The sequence below is a fragment of the Strix aluco genome, chromosome 13 (assembly GCF_031877795.1).
Source record: "Strix aluco isolate bStrAlu1 chromosome 13, bStrAlu1.hap1, whole genome shotgun sequence".
NCBI lineage: Eukaryota > Metazoa > Chordata > Aves > Strigiformes > Strigidae > Strix > Strix aluco.
Window position 1 is genome coordinate 18,672,579 of NC_133943.1, and position 22,151 is coordinate 18,694,729.

Genomic DNA, 22,151 nt, shown 5'->3' on the forward strand with positions numbered 1-22,151 from the left:
GTGACATGGCTAAGGACAGTGACATAGGGCATTGAGAGGTCCAGGCTGACACCAGTTGATCAGTGACTGATCAGTACATCAACCCTGAACTGCCCCAGGGGTGGCACGTGCCAGCGGTGGGAACATGTGGTCGTGCAGCCTCCATGTGAGGTCCTGCCTGAGATAGCACCTGGAGCATCCCAGAGGCAGTGGGCAGGAGCCTGTGGTGGTGGTGTGGGGAGGGATGAGCTGTCCCAGAGAGAAGGAGGCTCTGCAGGGGGTTGAGATGGTGACTTACTGGAGACAGCTTAATTCAGGAGACTTCAGTCAGAGGCTTATGTTTAAGAGCTGTTGAGCTGAAAAGCTCTGAGTTAAGGAAATACTAAGTTTTGAAGCTTAACAGCTTGTGATTTTTTTTTTTTTTTTTTTAGGGAAAAATGAAACCATGGAGGGATATAAATCCAAGAAGCCAAGCCCTAGGATTTAATGCAGTGAAAAGACTGGAAAGTGGAATTTCCCACTGGTTTGTGTAGGGTTGTCTGCAGAGGTTTGTCTCTTCTTGCCTCCCTTTGGAAGCATTCAAGCAGCTACCATATGCTTTCAGAGAGGAGCTGCGATGCTCCTGGGTGGTGGGACCAAGGAAAGCCTGTGAGCATCCTCCCTGTGCAGGACAGGCAGGACACCAGAGCAGGGGTGGCCCGGCTCGGGGCATGGGGTGGGGGCATGCACTGACTGAGGAGCCCTGGGTAGTGGACATAGGCTGCCCGGGGAATGGCACTAGTCCACTTGTCTCTCCTTTAGCTTGAGATGTCCATCAGTTTCAGTGCTTTTGTTTTCTTCATTCCTCTACTGATAAAGCACTGAGATTTATTTAACAAGTATGCTGGAGCTTTCAGAGGAATCTGAGGTTTCAGTTCCCAAATCCCATGGAAGTTCAGGAGGTGTTTCTGTGGAAAAAAAACTTTGCAAATCTTGAAACCCTGGCTGCTGAATAAGAGGCTTTGTTAGTTTTTTCTTTTTTCTTACGAAGTGATCATACACATCACAGCAAGGACTGTAGCATGCTGGGTTATCCTTTTGCATGGGGCCGTGAGACGTGCATATGGTCTGGAGCTGGAAGAGGTACTGCTTTTGCCTCTTCCCCAGTGGTCTAGGAAGGGCTGTTGGCTGCAGAAGCTCTTGGGGGGGGCACCCCTGCTCTCTCTGGAGCTGGGACAGCCTGTCTGCAGCACTGGGCTGGCTTGTGGCAGCTTTTGGGATTTCCTGGCCATCTCTGTCCTCCCAGGACTTTGTGCTTTGCCCTGCCACAGCTCCCTCCCCTTCCAGTCCACAGAAGGCTTGTCCCAGTTTGTTGCCCCTCTTATTAATGCTACAGAATGAAAGCTGCCATGCTTGATATCCTATTATTTGTATTATTTATAGTATTCCCTTATCCTGTTACTTTATGTTTGTTTATATTTGGCATGCATTATGTGCTTTTTCAGTCTTCATTCTTGAAGGCAGGAGTGGTCAGAAGGGGCCTCCTCTGGTCATGGCAGGGAGGGCTCCAGCTCTTGCTCACCATTAAGAGACTTCAGGTCACTCCTCACAGCAATTCTCTCCTTAATGCTGATGTGTTATCTTTATCCAGGCTGCAGATAGAGACCTTCACCTCTTTCCAGCTGGGCTTCCCAGCAACTATTAAATAGCAAGTACATCTTGCTAAAAAGATGGGGTCATGCCACATCTGGGTCTCAGTTGTACCAGTCCTCAGGTCTCTTGACTAAGGCCCTAACCCACCCAGGTGCTGGGTCACCGCATGGGATTGATGCTTCTGTATTGGCAGGATTAATGTCTCTAGTTCCCGGTGCCATCCCCACTGGCTGGCGTGGCATGGCCTTCACATGTTCTAGGTTGGCATCTGATTTGTGGGGCTTATCAAGCACCGCTCAACAGTCACAAGCTAAAAACTTGGTGAACATAAGGCAGCCAGCAGCAAAAGCTCTCTTTTGGGTTCTTTTTTTAGTGTAGTAAAGGAAAGATGTGTTACGTATGTTCTGATTTAGTGTTTCAGATGCTTGGTGTGGGAATTCAGCATTTCTGCTTTCACTGTATTTATGCCTTTCAGTTACTTTCCTATGCCTCCATGCATTTTCAAAGTCCAGGCAACCAGCAGAGCAGTTGCAGACACACATTGGGTCTGTGCTGATCTCCCTGGGTCTTCATCTGTCTCGGGGCTTGGTGAAATCCCAGTGTAAAAGCTGATGACGTATGGTTTGGATTGCTTTTTGTTTCCCTACACATGATTTGTTTATGTCCAGGGAGAAACTTCAGTGTGCTAAAATCTAAATTCCATCTGGAGTTAACTGATAAGTGAGCCTTCCCTATGCCTTTTGGTATGCAGTGAAATCTGGGAGCTTCAGGGGCTGAGCACCAGCACCTAGCAGCTTTCCAGCCTCGCAGCTGCTGTCTGACAACTCGTGGTGAAGCAAGGTGCTGGGGACCAACCATGGGTGCAAAGCACCAAAATTGCTAAACACCAAATCATCACGTGCTCTTCTTGCGTTCAAACCATCCTGACGCAGGAGTAGGGAGCTGCTGCTTTCTGCTGCTACCTGTACAAGGCGGGGGAAGCATCACGGGGTGCGTTGGCAGCGTTAGGGGCTGAAGAGGGCTGCAGAAAGCAAAAAAGCTGTCCATGTCTGCTGCTCCTGGCTGCTCTGACCTGCCCTGCTCTAAGCACCTTTCCTGTGCAGTTGCTTGCAGGGCTCTGTCTCAGGGAATGCGTTTTTCATTTAGAAATTGCAGCTTAGCTTGTTCACCTTTTGTACGGCCTTTCCCTCTCTTCGCCCATAGGTACCAGCAGGGCTGTTGGCCATGCTGCCACCTACCACACTGATGACTTGAAAATTGCTTTCAGAATTTTCATGCAAGTTATACATGTATATATGGCTCTGTGTGTTGTGCTTTCAGTGCTTCAAATCAGGGTTTTAGCCTGGCACTTTGTAGCTGGCTGAATCCGAGTCCTGACAGTTTGCTCTTCACCATGTTCTTTCTGCAAGGTTGTGGCTGAATGTCATGGTGCTAAGGCTTAAGTCCTGTCCTCCTGGGTGTTAGTTCAGGGTTGTTTTGAGGTGGCTCTTCTGTCAAATGGCAGTAACTGCGAAGCATCCTCTCACTCTCTGTCTGTCCAGGCTATGTACCAGAAGTGTTTCTAAAATCCCTTCCTACCTTGGGATGAAGTTGCCTTTTTGTGTGTAAACTGAATAAAGACAGAATATGCACCACAGCCCTTCTGAAAGTTGTCTTTCCTTTTACTGAGGGTTTAAAATATAGAAATGCTCTTCAAGTTGATTTTCAGTAAGAACTGCTTATTGAAATGACCCAAGGTTTCAGGTGCAGAAGATGACAGAGGCAAATGGTGCACTGGTTTGCTTGCCAGCCACAGGGCTGGGATGTAGAGCTGAGCTTGGTCTTTGTAAAATGTCAGCCTGGGTTTTTTCTTTTTCCTTTAAATACTGGATCTAAAGGAGAAAGGTCCCCGGTGGCACAGTGTGCCAGGTGCAGTGGGGCCGGATCCTGCGCTGGCCTTTGCTGCCGGCTTCTCATTCACATTCCAAAGGGACATCCAGTGGGTGGGAAGGTTTCCTGCTCAAGCATGCTGCTAAGTCCTTGGGCCCATTGAATGGGTTTCATGCTCTGTGAAATGTCTGCTCGTTGGGTGATATGGACCACTGGAGCAGGGCAAGGGAAACTCATTTCACTGGGGGCACCTTCACAGCCCTACAAGCAAAAGGTCATGCTGCTCAGACTTTGATTGGAGCTGCTGAAGAGCAGTCACTAATCCAATAAGCCACCAAGGCACTGTAGGACATAGTCTTAATTCAGGCATTTGCATGGGTGAGTGAAAGGCAGTAACCCTGGGAGATCCCAGGGAACGCCCTGCAGTGCAGAGACCCTACCTGGCCTGCGTCTGGCTTAATAAAATGTTGTGAACGTCAAGCTTGCAGGAGCACGCTGCGCTGGCCTTCGCGCCCCACGTATGCCCTATGGAAAATAAACAGCTTAAAATAAAAGTGTTCATTTCCCAGTAGGCATTGGCTGTGCTGGCTGGGTTTGTGTTGGGAATCAGATCAAAAAGCAGCCTTCAGCAGAGAAGCAATAGGCATGGGTACAGAGCTCTTAATATATATATATGCACATACACTCACGTATCTTCATAACAACATGCAGCTAAGTGATATTTCTATTTTGCCACAGATACATGTGAGCTACCTCATCTGTTTTCTGTGCTCAGCTGTGTTCTTCAAGGCTGGTAGCCTGAGATTCACTTAATATTGGTATTATCCTTCAGGTAACTCTTGGGATTTTAAAGGGCTTTGTCAGACTATCGAGGCACAAAGCATGGATCTAGTTTAAATAAAGAACTCATGGGCGATTGCAAATGAAATGTTTTAATAATTGAAAAGAGAAAAATCCAATGTGGCCACTTTAAAACACCCCCCCAGGTGTTGCCCTGGCAGTTCTCACTGTTTGAGGTGCTGTAGCTGCTGTAGTTTTCCCTGTTGTTGGGGGAACTGAAACTATAAACGTTAGCAGCAGCTTCACAAATTACTTTTATAGCCATGTTGCTTCCGTCTGGGTGCAGCAGCCCTGGGCTGGCTTGGGTGTTGGACAACGCCATCAGTCGCTGTCTAAGGAGCCTTTTCTCAGAGGTGGGTGATGGGTCTGCCATGATGCAAAGCCCCAAAGTGGTGGGATGGGTGCTCGTGGCCGCTGTAGGGACTTCCATCTCTTCCCCAGCGCTTGCCAATGGCATTTTGACATCGGACTGGTCTTCCGAAGGCACACAGTAGCGAACCATGAACTTCCCTTTAGATACTATTTACATCACTGGGGTGTGCAGGTGTAAAACATTGTCCTAGTTAAAGACCCTGAGGTCCTCGAGGCCAGCCCACATGTTGGTGACATAGAGCAGCTGATGTGCTCAGAGTGCTCAAGGCTGTGCTCACGTAGGAAAGGGGGGCAGGTCGTGTGTGGGATGCTTTGGATTTGAAAACCTCACCAAGAAATCCTGACTTCCATATTACAGTTGCTGAATTTTCTGTACTCGTGGAAGGAGAAAAACACGATGCTTTCAGCTGGCACAAAATGTCACCTGTGTGAAAGGTTCAGCTTTGAGGCTTGGCAGGATGAACCTGATGTCTGATGGTAACGGTGCAGCAGCTTGGCACTGTCATGGCAAGGGTGGGGACCAAGTTTCAGGTACTCCTTTTCTGCACGGATCCTGCTTCCTCAAGGATAATTCTGGGGTTGGGAAGAGAGAAAGGTGACATGGGCTGTTGGTGCAGCAGGAGAAATCTGATTTCAGCTGAGGATGACATCCTTGGTCTGGTGCGGTCTGTGGTGCGCTGGCCATCTGCGGGAGACTTGGTGGCCTTTTCAGGCTCTCCCTTGGGTGGAGAGGCCATGCAGGCTTCCCACAGCCAACCTCTACCATCTTCCCCCTCGGCATGTGATTTATGACAGACTGATTTTACGGCCTTGCATTTGTGCCTAAAGAAGAGTTAAAGGGGAAAAACTATCTAAGGAGGGCCAAAGAAACCCATCACGGCCCAACTCCTGCCCTGGGGCTGTTTCTGAGACAGCTCAGATTAGTTTTCTGGTTGCTCTGAGTTTCAGAGGTCGGGAAAGCAGAGAAGGAGCAATCAAAGCTCATGCTTGCAGATGACTATGAGCAGCTGCAAGTGTTGGGGAGGAGTTACTGCCTTTCGGCTTTGCAGAACTGCTGTGTGTGTTGTGCAGGGTCTCCTTGGACGGCAGATACTGGATTTAGCGGGGTGATGGGCTGGTGCACATGGAAATGCTGGGCTTGACCCCACGCTGTGCCGTGCCCGTGGGTGACTGAGCAGTGCCCAGTGGCAGAAGGTGGTGTACACTGGGTTCCTCCACACCCAGACTGCCTCAAGGAAAAGAAACATTGGTGATGATTAGGAATATATTGAATATTTTCACATCTAAGCTAAATGCTCTCATCCTGCGAGTCCCCAGGTTCTGTTTCTACCGTTTCTGTGTGGGCATCTTGGTGAGTTCAATGTGCAGGGCTCGGGAAAGTGGCTCTGATGGTCTTGGCCGTCCTTGGAAACAGCCTTCAGCTGTGGTGAGGTGCCATGGGCCCGCTGTGACGGGGATGTGTGATGCCACTGATGTTGGTGGCATCAGTAATTGACAGTGGTTTGGATTTTTTTTTTTTTTTAACTTGTGGATCCGTAAGACCAGAAGTGTGAAGTCCGTTAGATATATCTAATACGTGAGTTAGTGCTGGAGGTTTTGTAAGAACTTGCTTTGGTCACTGTTTTCAAACTTCTTAATGTTTTCTGTGCTTCTTGGGCCTGAAAACTCTGTGATTTGCTGTCTGAAGGGTCTCCAGTGATGGACTCTGGGGATGAAAGATGCTGCTTGCTTTGTGGCTGAGAACACGGGGGCAGTGAGCGCTTCGCTCCCCACAGATGTGGGAGCAGCAGGGCCCAACACGCTGCGCCGATGTGCGCTGTTATTCGAGTGGAGAATTTGGAAAGCTCGGAGTTATGAGCTATGGTTATGTTCTCACTTAATAAGGTGTTAACTGACGTTAGGCGCTCTTCGGAGACTTAGGCTATGCGTGGAGGTTAACAGTTCCTGGCGTTTTGTCTGCTATAAACGAGCTTTCAGAGACGGGGAAAGAGTTACCGCACGCTCTCAGCGTGTGAATTTTTTTCTTTACCTGAAAAAAAAAAAAAAAAAATCAGGAGGGGGAAGCCCGCTCGGCTGTCCCCGGGGCTGCCGGCGCGCTGCGGCGGGGCCGGGCCGGGGGTGCGGCGCGGCGGCGCGGCCGCTGGAGGGCAGGCGAAGCGTGCCGAACCGGGCGGGCAGCGGCCCCGCGGCCGGGGAGCGCCGGGCAAACCCCGACAACCTGACCCCGGTGTCACTGTCCCGCCGCGGGAGCGGTGCCGGGCTCATGGACCCGGGCGGGCGCGGCGCGGCCCGGCCCTGCCCGAGCGGCGGCGGGGCCGGGGGCCGGCGGGGGCGGGTGCCCCGGCCCGCAGGGGGCCGCGCCGGGGCTGGCGGGGGCCCCGCTGCTGCCCGCCCGGGGCTCGCCGGGGCCGGGACGCGCTCCTGCCCGCTCGGAGGTAAGAGCGCACCGGGCCGGGCCCCCCCCGCCGCCCCCCGCCGCCCCCCGCCCCGGCCGAGCGCGGGGGGAGCGGCCGCGGCTGACACGTGTCGGCGGCGCGGAGCGGGGCGCGGAGCGGAGCGGGGCGGCAGCCCGGCCGCGGGGGCAGCGGCAGCAGCCGGTCTGTTGGGTTTTGGTGGTTGTTTTGGGGTTTTTGGTGGTTTGGTGTTTTTTGTTTGGTTTTTTTTTTTTTTTTTCACCTCGCGTCTCGGGCGAGCAGCGGCGGTGCCCGCTCCGTCGGGCCGGGGAGGGCGCGGAGGGGGCCGGAGCGGCGCAGCCCCTCTCGCTCCCCCCCCCGCCCCCCCGCCCTTTTTCTTTTTCCTTTCCTTGTTTTTTTTAAAAAAATACTTTCCTCGCCGCCCCTGCCCTCCCGGGCGGGCTGCGCAGGCGGTGCCCCATCCGCGCAGGCGGTGCCAGCCCCGCGGGGGGCTGCCCGGGCGGGTCCCGCCTCCCGCTCCGCGCCCCGCGCATCGCCATGCCGCCCGCGCGGAGCGGGGCGCGGAGCGGGGCGCGGCGGCGGCGCTGTGCGGGCGCGGGGCCGCGGAGAGGCTTTATCCGCCTCGCAGGGCTGGCCCGGGGGGGCGGCGGGGGGGCACTTGCTGATGATCGGAAGTTACTGACAATAAGCACCTTCATCCCCCCCAAAGGCGGAGAGAGAGAGAGGGAGAGGAGGAGGAGGAGGAGAGACAGGGGGAGAGGAGAGCTGATGCCTAAGCGAGTCACTCGGAGGAGGCAAAGCGGGCGGTACCACAACTTCTCGGCGGCGCGGAGCGGCGCGGAGCGGCGCGGAGCGGAGCTCGCCGGCCGGATCGCTCCCATGTCAGGGCGGCGGTGGGGAACTGCACTCCGCTAGCGTGAAGCCACTGACCGCCCCCTCTCCTCGCCCAGCGATGTATTCACTGCTCTCAGCCTGCACTTGCCTGTAAGGATTATGGCATATTTAAAAATATTTTTTATTATTTTTTAAATTTTTTTAAAATTGTTTTTATTTTTTTTTAAACTTTTATTTTGGAGGCTCCGGTTGCATTTTCCTTGCAATCAGGTGGTAATCGGGACCCGAGCCTTTTTATAAGCAGAGCATCGCTCTGCGCCCTTTAAAGAATTGCAAACAAAAACAAAGCAAAAAAAAAAAAATCAACTTTAACCATTTTACCGCATCATTTGATCTTTTGTTGCTTTTTTTTTTTCTCCTCTCCAGATGTTTACATTTCCTGCTGCTGTGCTTTCAGGTACAGGTACGTGTCCTTTCTGTCCTCTTTTGCTTTTGGTTGTAAAATAGAAACAAAGGCGGCGTGCTGACCTCGGAGTGCCAGGCAGTTTTGGCTAGGGCTTTCACTTTTTTCCCGTCTAGTTTTTATAGCCGTATTAAACCGATCCCCGCGCCAGATGCCGGAGTGTCACTTGCGCTGGGAAGGGGCTGCCCCTCGCCGAGCTCCGCGGGCGCGGGCCGGGGCGCAGCCGGGTGCGCCGGTAGCCGGCCGTAGCGGGATCCTCTGGAGTGCATTAGCCTGGCTAATGATGTGAGAGGGAGTGCTGGACTCTCCTCCTTGCACAATGTTGATTGATGCACTTGCCTTGGAAGAGCAGGCGCTCTCCTGCTCGCCCTCCTTTTTTTTTTTTTTTCTTCCCCCCCCCCCCTCCCCTCCCAAGGAACTTACTCCCAAAAACTGATACTTTGAAAAACACGACTTTCCCTAGCCAGGAGAAGGAGGCTGCGTGCTCCCTCCCCATTATTCAGTAGAAAGCCGTCCAAGTCAGATCCTGCCTTTGATCCTGCCTCGGCAGGAATGGAGCGGTTGGAGGAACACCCTGAGTGGCGAGGCTCTGCAGCCCGGGTGCCCGCGCCACGGGGACGGTGGCTGGGGGTGCCGGGACACCCGCTGCCCCCCAACAGCCCCGGGACTGTGCAGCTCCCTGGGATGGGGCTTCTGGCTGGGCATCCCGGAGCAGACCCACCTGTGGGGCTGGGCAGAGCAGGTGCCGCTGCCCCGGCGGGTCCAGCCCCCCGTCCCGCTGGGGCTGGGGGACGCTTGTGCCACCCTCTTGGCCCCGCGCTGGGCTTTGGCCCGGATTGCACCTGCTCACCCTGTCACAGGTACCCGACCGCAGCGAGGGATGGACCTGGAGAAGCACAGCCCTGCAGCCTTGGAGGGGGCTCCATCCCTCTGGCCAAGCTAAAACCCAAACCAGCCCCAGCCCCTGCTCCCCTACCCCTGAAAAAAAAATCCCCGGTCACATTTTTTTTTCATTCCCCTCTGAAAACTGCAGCTCGAACCTAACACCAGCAGAGCCTCCCTTCGGCGGAGCAGCCTCCTCATCAGGAGAGGATCCACAGCTGTAAATTACCCTGCGGTTGGAAGGCGTTTGCTGTATTTCTCCGGTGCGTTTTGGTTTTTTTTCAAGCCCGAGGAATAACAGGCTGCGCAGGGCTCGCAGCAACGGCACCCTTTGCAGCGGGGAGACATTTTTTTGCGCTTGTGCGGTAACTGAAGTTAATCAGCCCTCCAGCCCCCTCCCTCTCCCCCTCCCTTTGGTGCTTTTAGTGAATCAGAAAAAGTTTGGCTGGCTGCCTGGAAAGCACTTGCTAAAATCTGATCTCTTACTTCAGCAGCCTTAAAACTTGGGAAGTTATTGGCATTTATACAGTTGGAGCTTGCAGGCTTCCAAAGCAATAAAATAATAAAAAAAAAAAAAAAGCTCTGCGCTCTGGTGCTATTAGAACCATACTTGCTCCATTTCGTGCTGATTTTGCAGCATTTTGCGGGATTTGAGGCAGGATCCGCTGCGGATGGGCGCTGCGGAGGTGCCCTGGGCCGCGGCTGGAGGGGCAGCAGATCGCGCTGGGTGTTACACTGAGAGGCGAGCTCTTTCGGCGATTAGTGTTGGGAGCCAAAACATTAGATTAGTCATACTCAAGGGCCTTCGAGTGAGTGTTTACAGTATTAATGGTAGATGAAAAGATGTGAATGCTGTAAGTTTTTATTGCCCATTTTGTTACACTTTCTTTCTGGATTTATTCACGGGATTACATGTTTTGAGCCTGAATGGGAGCGAGGGATTATAGGATTTCTTTTATAATGATCAGTTTGGGTAGGAGTTAGCCTTTGGTGAACTGGAGTAAATTAATGCATCACTTAGGTTTAATATTTATTTAGGCTAAAGGAAGTTGTTTAGTTTTGCTTAAAGGGCTCTGTGTTGTATTGGGGAGATTTAAGAGTGCCTGAAATGGATTATATTCTAAGGCCACCATTCACCCTCCCGTGCAAGCCATGATCAGCGGGTCGTCCCATGTGTTAGTCTTTGAGTTACGCTCCTCTGCTGCTCTTACCCTGTGGCTCTGCATGCAAAGGTAAAAATCCCTCCAGCATGTGTTGGGGCTGGAGGTATTCTGGAGTAAAATACTTCAGAATCTCGCTATTTCGTATCTTCTATTAGTTACTTGTGTACAAAGACTGTGGTGCGTTGGCGTGCATGCTGCCTGCAGTTAGGTGGTATGGTAGCTCAGCTGCTGGCTAAAAGCTTTCTTGTAGACCCCGAGCCCACCTCTGCAGCCACCTGTAGGTGACCCCGCGGGGTGTAGTGTCACCTGTGGGCAGGTTGTGGCAGCACCGAAGAGGCATCGCCCAGGCTGGACCATGGGGAGGTCAAAGGGATGGGAGCTTTTAGGAGCAGGATTTAGACTCCTGGACGAGTCAGACTCCTCCAGGTCTTTGCTGTTGGGTGACATTTCCACCAAGGGACACCTGGGAATAGCACGTGGAAGGTCAGAGGGGAGCGCTGCTGGAGCGCAGGTGATAGGTGCTGGTGGCTGCATGCTGGCACGCTATGAGAGCAGCCCTGTACCTTCCAGGGCTGTGAGGAGGACAGCTCGTTCTGCGGTCCCTTCCCCCGTGGCAGCAATGTCTCTGTCTTGTTTTTTTCTCTTGCATCTTGCGATGTTCCTTTGCTGCTTGGGGTTGTTGCAGTCCCCAAGGCAGCAGGGACACTGGATATCCTTGGGGACACTGGAGATATTAATTTATGCAGGTTGTTCTTACGGATGCCCTTTCACCGCTGGTTACTAAACTCTCCCTCTATCACTTATCTTTAGCATCCTTCAGTTTAATTCTCCTGCTGCCTTCTCATACTTCCAGGAGCAATTTGTCCTCCATGTGCTTTTCCCCTCCATACGTCCCGGGGCGTTTTTGGGTTTAGCTTTGGAGTCAGTCCCTGCTCTTCATGCAGGCGAGAAACCTTGCGTGGATGGAGGGGATCTCCTATGCTGTGCTGGCTCTGGCAGCCCTGGTGGCCCTTAGGACATCAGGGTTGGGGACATGGGACCTCGGGAGCTCAGAGGTTCTCCTTTTCCGGGTCAAGTGGAGGCTGGAGGCAGCTTCGGTGTAGGCTGAGTAGGATGTGAGGTTTTGGGTGCTGCCCTGGTTTGCAAGAGCTTCTGTCTCTTCTGCCTCTGGGCCACCTCCAGCACATCGTCAGCTGGGGTATGGGCTGAAGCCGGCATGGGCTGCCCCGGCCGTGCTGTAGAGCAGAGGCTGATGCTGCCTCAGCCTCTTCCCTGCCCTGATAAACCTCAGCGTGTTCTTCTACATGAAGTTCATCTGTCTTAGATTATGAAGAGGTCTCTGATAGGGCCAAATCCTTTGCTTTTATGGCTCTTGTAGGTTAAGATCCAGCTTTGGAATCTGATCCAGAAGCAAACAGGAGGTCAGAGAAGCGCACGCAAGGCAGCACCGGGCTATTTTCACATCTGCTGGTGTTGTGTAAGAGGAAGGCTGCTGTGCACCATGCCAATAGCAACTTATGTTTCTCCTAAGCTCCTGTGCAGCGACAGACCGTTATTGTTTGGGGCTCTGTAAAGTGAGACATAGAGAAGTGTTGCTTCCACACGTTCAGTGAGCCAGATCCTGCGGTCTGGCGAAGCTGCGCGCAGCACATGTCAGAGGCGTGAGCCTGCTGAGCAGCTCCCTCCCCTCTCCCGGTCTGCTCCTCCGCAGCCGTCCTCCCCAGGGGTGGTTGGATGTGAGTGCCACCAAACGGCGCTGGGGACACCGTTGTGGACAAGCCAGAATGTGGTCCTTGTCACAGTCCAGCTTGCCTTGCCACGGGGCTTCTGGCCGCCCCTTCTGCAGGCATGAAGTCATGCTGGAGTCAAGGGTCCCTGCTCGTCCTGCCCTCGCTCTCCTGGCAGCAGCACTGGTGGCCGGCACCGAAGGCGGGGTGCTGGACCGCGCGGCCCCAGCGGGGTTATTCTCATGCCTACCCTCCCTGCGGATGGGCGCCCACCTGCCCACCCCTCCTTGGGGTGACACGAGCATCTGTCTTGAGATGGCGGCCAAGGCTGCGTGTGCTGCCAGGGGCGGATGCTCTGGGACTTGGGCATCACTGCAGCGCTCTTGAAGGTGCCCACGCTGTGGGATAGGGCGGGCGCTACTTCGATGCAGCGTACAGCTCCGCTCCTTGCGGCAAAGCCCTGCGTGCCGAGACTCGCCGGGGGCCCGGCGCCCTGCGGCTCCCAGGCTGGCAGGTCCTGTGCTTGCCATCTCCGCTCAGCCTGGACCGGGACCACCGAGTCCTCAGCACAGCACCCCCGTGCCGGCACCTGCCTTCTGCTCCACGAGGGTGTCTGAACCCCCTCAGATGAAGGTCGCGCTCCTCCATGAGAACATCTGAAGTGAGTTACACTTTCCAGCCCTGTCTCACTGTGGTTCCTGCCGCGCTGCAATGCCCGCCTGAGCTGGCCCACCCTGCGCTCGTGTGGGGCTGCTAGCACACAGGTTGTAGAAGTGATGCTGTGAAGGACAAAATATGGCAAAAGTGGTCTGGGAAAGGCTGGGAAGTTTTCTGTTGATTTTTCTGATCACAGCTAATTTAATAATTAGGCAGTGAGAAGACAAGAGAAACTACATAAGCAAAGCTTGATTTAATTAGAGGAGGAGGAGTTCAGTGATGTTGATGAAGTGCATGACCCTATCACGGGCTGGAGCTGATGAGATGCTCCACGGCTCTGGGTCTGTGCTGCTGCTGGGCTCGTGCAGCAGATGCAGTGCCTGCTCGTGTGACTCTGCTAGTCTGCGACCCACAGAGGCAGGGTTTGGCTGCGCATTAAATCATTTGTTCCTGTTTAAAACCCCCTTGCTCTCCAGGAAACGACCGTGCTGCTTGGCACAAGGGATTTTTATTCCCCCTGCTGACTCATTGCACCGGTCTACAAAGTGTTGTGTCCTGAAGCTGCCCCTCGTGCCTTGCTTCTGCCTCCCAGTCTCTGGAGAGCTCAGGCTCGTGGAGGAAGAGGAGACACATTGGAGCAGTTGCCTGGGCTGGAGGGGGGAAGCCTATGAGTTTCCTATGGGAGAATCGAGACTGAGATTAGCATGGAGTGAGTCCAGATGTGGGTCTTGCTCCTACACAGATGGGGGTACGCAGCCTGTGCCCCCCGCAGTGGCTGCTGGCTGCCTGCCCTGGGCACATGCTGCCTTTGCTTCCCACAGTCCCCAGCCCTTCAATGTGCTGGGACAGGTCCTCTGTCAGAAGACCCCTCAAACAATGTTTAGCAGGAAAATTTGCAACAATAAAGTCAGTCAGAAACAAAAGTGAACTCCTTCAGCATTTGGGGGGCTTAAGCATTTTTTGGGGTGGGTTGTGGCAATGGGCAGCAAAGCAGAGCTGCTGCTTGGAGGCTTTGACCTGCACACCTGCATGCATTGCAGTTTGACTTCTCAGAGATGTGCAAAATGCTTCAGAGTAACAGACGACTCAGGTGTTGTTGAAGAGAGCATGTAGAAGGGAATAATAGGTGCAGGGTTCAGATTTCCCCCGTTTGAGATAGCTGGACGCATTGTGGTTGTTATATTTCATTTCTATTTTGCTTTCCTTGTTGCACCTGACATGTCCAAGACTGGACAGAGGTGAGCAAGCTGGGTTTGGAGCAGTGCTGGGTTTTTCAGGAGGGGTGCCCGCTCAAACCCCACTTGTTTTATGCTTGTAGAGCAGCTTGCCCATAGTGTATCGAGGCAGGAAAGAAAAGAGCAGAATGGGCAAAGGGTGACGCTTCCCAAGCCCTGCCAGTGCATTTGGGAGGTGGTGATGCAGCTGGTGGCAGGTCCTTTGGCAAGGGGGAGGCGGGAGTGACTGCTGAGGGCTTCTGGGTGCTCAGGTAGGATGAACAGCATCGGGGGGGACTCAGGTGGCCACTCAGAATATTTGATTTTGCCCTAAGCTGATAGCGTCAAGCTGGTCAGGCGGGTGAGTGGATATCTCCCTCCTCTGCAGGAGTCTGAGCTCAAGAGAAAGACTCCCCTGGGGCTGAAAATAATTGTTTTGGATCTATAATGCTACTTCCCGGATCCTTGGGAGTATTTTTATGGGTCTCTTCCTTTCCTTAGGAGCTGGGAAAACCCCTGTTGTGCACTGTCCTCTCTCCACACTTGCTGAGCAATAGCTGCTTTCGCTTTGATTCTCCCCAGATACAGAGACTTTAGATATCAGATGTGATAACAGCAGGTGAAGAATGTGTTCAGGGAACAGCATGATTTAAAAAGGAAGAAAAAGGAGTGGCTGCTCTTGGTGCCTGGGCAGGGAGATGTGAGGCCAGGGCCTTTGCCTAGCGTCTCTGCAAACTGCTCTGGTCACACCATGCGTGCTGGGGGGGCTGGAAGCCGTGGGCACAGGGAGGTGCACAGCCCTGACAGGGCTGGCAGGCAGGAGCCCCCCAGATGCTGCCGAGAGAGATGCTCTGTTGCAAAGCGTGACCTTCCCATGCTCTGCTGCTAAGACCAGGGGGGCTTCCACATGGGAATCTGCGGCCCTGACAGGTCTGAACCTTGTGGTTTTTTCTTTCCTTCCCTGGGTTTTTGTGTTTTGATCACCCACTGTGCCGTAACAGCAGGTACAACCAGAAATTATGCAAAGCTGTGCATTACGCTGCCTACCTGGTATGTCGCTTCTGTGTCCTGGTACCTCTCCAGATGTCCATGGAGGATTAGGCATCCAGTGAAGCAGCTGGAGGAAAAGTAAGAAAAAAAAAAACCAAAATAGAAAAGACCGTCTGGCTCTGCCAAAGTATTTTCCTATTGGCATTCAGCAGCCTCACCATAGCATGAAGAGAAAGAAAGGGGAACAGAGAGAGGAAGGAGGAGGCTTAGCCTGTCATGGTCTGCATGTTTCCCTTTGTGCGAGCTCCTTGCCGTGCTGGGGGCTGCGGTGGGTGGGAGCTGACGTGCCAATCTTCCCCGCTTGGCCAGGGGCAGGCTGCGGGGTTCGTGCCCCCGGCGTTGGCTCACCAGCTTGCTTCAATGCGGGCCTGGGCTCCCCAGGCAGTGCTTCGACACCTCCCTGCCTGTTTTGCCTGCACAAACAGCTGGGTTTCAAGCTAAACTACAGGGCAGAGTTTTCCACGTAGTCACAGCACATCCTCCCCTGGCACAGCACTTTGCCAAACCTTTGCCAAACTCCACTCACACCCTGCTCGCTGCACACATTTGCTTTTTCAGGAGGTTATCTGCTTTATTCTGCTGCAGCCAGTGGAAAAGGGGTCGTGCTGCCAGGAAATCTGAAATGCCTTTAACATACTGACCTTAGAGTGCAGTAACAGCATCTAACTGCATGTAGCTCCTGTCTCAGTGTGGTGTTTCTGCTTTGTGGCTGTAGCTGAGTGGGTGCCCGTCGAGCCCGCTGGTGATGCTGGCTGAGGTGAACTTTGCTTTGGAGGCAAGCTGGGAGGAAAGGGGGAAGATCTGAGACTCTGGTGTTGGGTAATCACAGCCCCAGCCTCGGGGGGCAGTTGAAATGGGATAGAAAGAGGGCAGTGGGGAACAGTCCAGCAGGTCCTGCTCACTGCCACATGGCCGGTAATGATGGGAGGGGAGACAGAGCCTGGCCCTCGGGCTTGCCCTATGCCGAGATGGAAGGTGAGACAGTGCCTTCCTGGGTTCATCAGAGCAAACTGGGGGGGCTGGGGCTTGTCCCAGGCAGAGGCAGAGCCCCAGGCGGTGGCCAGGCTGAGGGGCCTGATCCTGCAAACAACGGGAGGACAGCTCTGAGGGGAAGCAGAGTGGTGAGGGGCTGGCTGTGCCCTGTGATTCCTCTGTTGATGTTCATAATCCAAATCACGTTGAGATTGATGAATGCTAAACCTTGGTGGAGGTCCCAGGGAACTGCATATTGCATGGATACAAATACTGAATGCAGCAGTTGGTACCGGATTGCTCTTCCTACAAGGTATTTCCAGCACTCCTTATTCCTCCCGGTTCCTTTTTCTCCTGCTGTATGTTTCAAATCCCATTCTTTCCTGCTAAAGGAAATATCTTTGGCATAATTTTTAAGGACAGCTTGTTAAAAAGCTGTTGTATCTTTTGGAATACCCCGAGCTGCTCTTCTGCAGAAATCCAGAATTAACAGAAAAAATGCAGGAAGCAGTGGCAAGCCTGGTAAATAACTGGGCTTGCAGCATGCGTGCCGGGTGACCATGGGCACATGGCTGGCGGGATATGAAGCCCTGGGAATATAAATTAGAAAATGGGATGAAGGACACTATTGATAGAAAGGCATTTTGCTGCTTCTCTGTTGCTATTAACCCATTTGAAGAGGTCTGGGAAGCTGGTGCTGAGGTGCTGCGATCACAGGGGTTCCCTCACCTGCAGGTGGGACTGGGGTCACCTCCTTCCCTGCAAACCCTGGGCAATCCATGAACCGTGCTGCTCCTTGGGCTTCTCCCATCAAATAGTCAGATACAAACCTGAGCACATGCTAATACTTACATTCCCAACTTGGATTCAAACCGTAGGTAGAATTGGACTCGGTTATAGGAATGTACAAACTAACAGCGAGTGGGGTGCGCACTCTAATTCCAGCCATGATTTCCAACTCTAAAATGAAAGCCGATTTTGACCCCTTTAAGCTGCCAGGCCTTAAGGTTACAATCCTGTATGAGTCGCATCAGTCCCTCAATGTGAGGCTGTACTGTAAGATTGCATGGTGCAGTGCAGTATTGATTATCTGTAAAATAAATTATGATGTATGTAGTGCAGGTTTCTGACCCCGTGGTCATGACCTCGCGGTGATTGGGGAGACTTCCAACCAGCTGAGATCAGAATAGCAAACAGCCCCCCAGCAATCAATAGTAAAACTGGCAGGTCTGATTTTTGGGGCCTTTTACAGGAATAATGTTTGATGCTGTGTACACATGGCATTTTTATCCTGGGGAACAGGCAGTTCTACAAACTTCACCTGAAATTAAATGTGAAACTCTGTGTCGGGTGTTCTGCTGTGTGGCAAGCCAGTCTAACCACGGGGCAGTCAGGGATGGAAGACTTTGCAGTGTAAAAGGGAGCGTGTGTGTTTCTACGTTGGGGTTTTCAGTGATCAGCAAAGCTGGTACGTCTCAGGTTGGAAGGGAGGAGTGAGGGCAGCTCTGCCCGGCAGCACTGGCCAGTCCCAGCCATGGTCTGCAGGGCAGGCGTGGAGGGTCTGCCCTGCTTATATTGTGTATTTATTTTGTGAGTTCGATATAGCATTATCTCAGTCCCTACGAGAGAACTCTTCTGACCTGCAAGCCAAACTGACCATTTTGTGGCAAAAATGATAGCTAGATTGTGGGGCTGAATTTTGAGAGATGTGCAGATGCCTGCAGATGTGGATGTGGTGAATGAGGCGCCTGCTCCAGTGCTTTGCTGGGGTTGCCCCCCTAACCTGTGTAGGTGCAGCAGAGCCACCAAAGCACTGGCAAGGTGGGGGACAGGACTGGGCTGCTCTGAGGCACCCCGAGAGCATCTTCCTCGTTCCTGACCCCGTTAGCGTGAGCATCACTGCGGTGCCTCCAGCTCCTGGGCCAGCTGGGCTGCGCTGGCTGATTTGGAGAGGGAGCAAATAAATGGGAATAGTCTGAAAGAGAGACAGAGGACTTGCTTTTGTGCTGTTTATGTTAGAAGAGTAGGTAATATGAATTTAATTGCCGTTTGAATTTAACAAAGGAGAAAATGGAATTTGTGCAGTTTTCATTTCCTTCTGGGAGCCTGATTTCCCCAGCGTGCACCATCACTGTGTGTGCCAAGAAGCTGAACAACACCAGGTTAAGTTGTGGGGTTTCAGTTCTAAAGAAAATCTTTGCTAACTCTGACACAGGGCCAGCAAGGCTGAGCTTGCAAAGCTGCTCTGTTAGCCGGGTGGCGGGCCCGGGGAGGTGGGGAGCTGTAGGCATTCCCAGACCAAACGGGAGCTATAGACATTCTCAGACCAAACGGGGAACTGTTCGCACTGCTTCACTGGCCCTATTTGTGTGCTGGGCGCCTGCAGGGCTCTGGCCCGCTCCTGCAGGTCCCCTCGCAGAAGGATGCTTGGAGAGCAGGGGGACGGCGATGTCTGGACCGAGGAACAGTGCTGTCCAGCATCCCGGAGCTGTGGGCACCATTGCTGGTGGTTCAAAGAAGGGGCTGTTGGGGAATCTCCAGCTTCATGTCATAAGGTCTCCTTTCCGTGTGTCCCCCCAGCAGCATTTTTTCGCACTGCTGGTGACTGGTGATGGGTGCAGCCAAGCGTGTTGGACTCTGCCTGGTACCCACAAGCTGCGTGGGGATGCGGGACCCCAAACCTCGGAAGGTGATTGTAAAGCCTCATCTTTAAAATGTTTCAAAAAGGATTTATTTTCCAAAAACTGTTGAGAATTGTTCCCTGAAAATGGGAAACCTGCATTCTCAGTTAATTAAGACCAAATGAAACTTCTTCCTAACTCAACAAAGCAGAAAGATAAGAAATCCTATTTGTCTGGCATTTGCAGTGTAAAGATTTCCACGCAGGAGCGCAGCTAATACAGATCAGTACAAATCTTCTATTAGAAAACAAACTGTGCTTTTCATTTCTGGCCCTAGGCTCACATGTTTGTTATATCTGATCCTGAAGGCAGATTGACAGTTCGGTTTGGATTAAATTCAACACATGGTTTATGCCATACTTTTGATAAGGCTCAATATTAATCTGATTATTTTTTTTTTGTGCAGTCTTTAGTACATGAGCAGCAGAACTGTCCATTTCTAGGAATATTTTCACAGTGAAACTATTGAGGAATTTATATCTGGAGGGAAGATGAAATTACTGATTTTAAAAACTCAAGATCTCAAGTAAAGTTGAAATCCTTTAACTGCAGGCAGTAAGCTTACATGAGCTGGGCAGGTTTTGAGCTATTTTATTAACTGATATAAAGAGCATTTTCTTTAAATATCTTTGGAAGGCAGCAGAGGAGGAGACTGGCTTATGCAGAGGGACCAGAGCAGGTTCCTGTACTTTTACCACCAGCATCAGCTCACAGTTCTGGTTAGCTGGGAATGGAGATCATCACTGCACCTTTACATGCTTGTGAGCTCAGGTTTGTTCATGGGAAAGACAGGCATTGCCACTGCCCACTGGTTCCCTGAATGACCTCCTGCGGTATGTCCCAAAGATGGGCTTTTAGGTACATTGGACCATTAGGTACAGTTACTTATTTGTATAGTATATATTTATTCTGTTTATAAAGGGGCTTCACTCTCCAAAGCTGGTGCCTTTCATCATTGCTCTGTTGCCTAGAAAGAAAGTGGGGAAAAAAGGTGGAAGAATTGGGAATGGGGAGGACTGAAGGAGAAGAGAGAAGAGACAAAGGAGGAATTGTTGTCGCCTTTGAACTCTGTGGCTCAGCAGTTGTGTGCCTGGAAACCCGACTGCAAAGCTTTGTGTCCATTCTCACTGTAGCGATCTGTTGGGGCTAATTCTGGGGCCACCTCCACCTCCGATGCAGACGTGGCAACCTGAGAATGTGGTTATTTTATCGGGAGTGAAGCTGGTCCCAAAGCTTGTCTTTGGTGCTTGAAGATAACCAGTGCTGGCAGGATCTGTCAGTTGGTTGTACGGTGCTAGAACCAGGCGCTGGAAAAGCTCTGACTTGACAGTGAGGCTGAAAGCAACTGAGATCCTTATCCCAGCTAAATATTAACTTCATAAAAAATGAAATTAATGGAGCTGGAGATGAACATTGCCTGGATCTGCATTCATTTGAAGCTGCTTCCAGCAGCGAGTTGCACCCAGTGAGGTGCTTATGTGAGCTCTCCTCTGAGTGATGGAGCTGTGGGGCGTGTGTCTCTGGGTGAAGTCCTTGTTTCTCAGCAAGACAGTGCAAGTTCCCTGTATCCATCCATGTTGGGTGAGCCGGAGATCTCCAGCCTCAAACGGAAAATGTGTGTTTGCACAATTAGCGTGGCCCCTTCCTTCCCTGGGAGCAGAATGGTTTATTGATTTCTCTGGCCCGCTCGCCCCCACCTATTCAGCAATAATGACCCTTCCACCCCAACTCTAAATCATCCCAGCCTGCCTCGCCCGTAAGCCCTCTAATCTTTTTGGGTTGTTGTTGGTATTTATGCTCGTGGAGGTTTATGATCTGTCGTCGCTGGCTGCTGAAATGCTTTATTTATCCATATGCTGGGCCACACAGGGAGCGTCCTTATTCTGGTATCATGTTCAGGATGCTGTAGTTAAGGTTTGTGTCAGCACTTCCATGCACAAACCTTGTTATTCAGGGGTTTTGCAACTCCATGGAAAAGAAAACCAGCGACCTGGCACGGCGAGGGGAGGCTCAGAGGCACACATGAAAGCCCAACAACCCACTGCCCATTTAGGGATTATTAGATGGGCAGCCTCTTTCCTTGAGGAAAACAGCCAAAAACATCCTCCTCCTTTGGTTTCATTTTGTAAAAAGAAAACCCTCTTTTGTGTGCTTGTAGTGGTGTCTGATGGGGAAAACACAGTGAGGTAGGACACAGGCTGGAATCCTCTCCAGATACTTAAAAAATAAACATCTGGCCAATGCGGAACAAAACTGCCTTCTCCTCTGAACAAATCATGTGCTGCAGAGGGTGGAGGGTTTGGGGAAGGCAGCGGCCGCTCCCTGCTGCCTCGCTTCACCCGGCCCCGTGGTCGCCCGGCCGGCAGGCTCGGCACCGCAGCCCTCCGAACAGTAGGTGACGGGGTATATAAATGTGATTTATTGCCCTGTTAGTGCAGGAGCTTGTGGGCTTATAAATTACTTGGAGATTTCTTGATAATAGAGGGAGTGTGGTATAAACAGGAGAGATAATAGGGCTTGAGAATGTGTTTCAAAGAACTTTTGGGGAAGGAAAAGTTTCGTGGCTGTTGGCAGGTATGGGCTGATGCCTGGCTGTGGTGGAGGAAGAGCCTTTACAGACCAACCCAGCTGGGATATTTTTTTATTGCTCCCTCTTAACGGCTGATGGATTTTGTGGGCGCTCCATGGAGCAGCCTGGAGCAGAGTTGATAAGTCAGAGTGAAAATGCTTGCGGACCCCATTAGCCCAAGACAGCAGGCTGGGGATTGCAGTGGGGGTAACTTGTTTAAGCAGAATTGATCGGCCACTTGTGTCTGCAGGCAGGAGCAGGCAGTGATGACGTACGCTCCGGTTTCCTCAGGAAGGGGACACTGGCAGCAGGGTTTTTATAAAGGAAAGCCGAGAGTGCCAAATAGATGCTCGACCCTTTTGTTAGCAGGTACCGAGCTGGTGTGACTGGCAGCCCTATGTTACTGCTCCAAAGCCCTTTCTCTCATCTCTGGGATGGTGCCAGCAGGTATTGCAGCACCTTGCCGCGGGTAGCTGAGGGGACTGTGCACTGCGCGTGGCAGCGTGCAGCAGGCTGAAAGCAGCAGTGATGGTACAGGAGCATCATTTGGGGAGGGCATTAGTGAATTGGGAGGTACAGGAATACGTCTCCTCAAACATGCCCTCGGGCTGGGTCCAGGGGATGCCCAGCTTTTGTGCTTACCTCCCTCTCAGTCCTTGGTTTGCTGACCACCTTTGTCAGGGCGTGGGGGAAGGGGTCAGCAGCTTCTCTGTGGGCTTGCGAGAGCACTGGGCTTGATGAGGAGCATCTTGGGTGCCAACACAGAAACAGAGGTGGTTTCCGCCTCCTCTGTTTTCCCTTGAAGCTTTTGGAGCTGGCCTTATGTCTTGTTC

At 52.3% G+C, this 22,151-nt stretch overlaps 1 protein-coding gene across 1 annotated transcript in view; it reads left to right on the forward strand.

Annotated features, from left to right (window-relative positions):
- The first annotated feature begins 7,867 nt into the window (after nt 1-7,867).
- Nucleotides 7,868-22,151, forward strand: part of FGF18 (fibroblast growth factor 18) — a 72,984-nt gene continuing 58,700 nt past the window's right edge. Inside the window, exons 1-2 of the mRNA XM_074838340.1 lie at nt 7,868-8,090; nt 8,367-8,403. Of these exons, the coding sequence (XP_074694441.1) occupies nt 8,059-8,090; nt 8,367-8,403 (69 nt within the window). The 5' untranslated portion in view covers nt 7,868-8,058. The remainder of the gene's footprint in view (nt 8,091-8,366; nt 8,404-22,151) is intronic.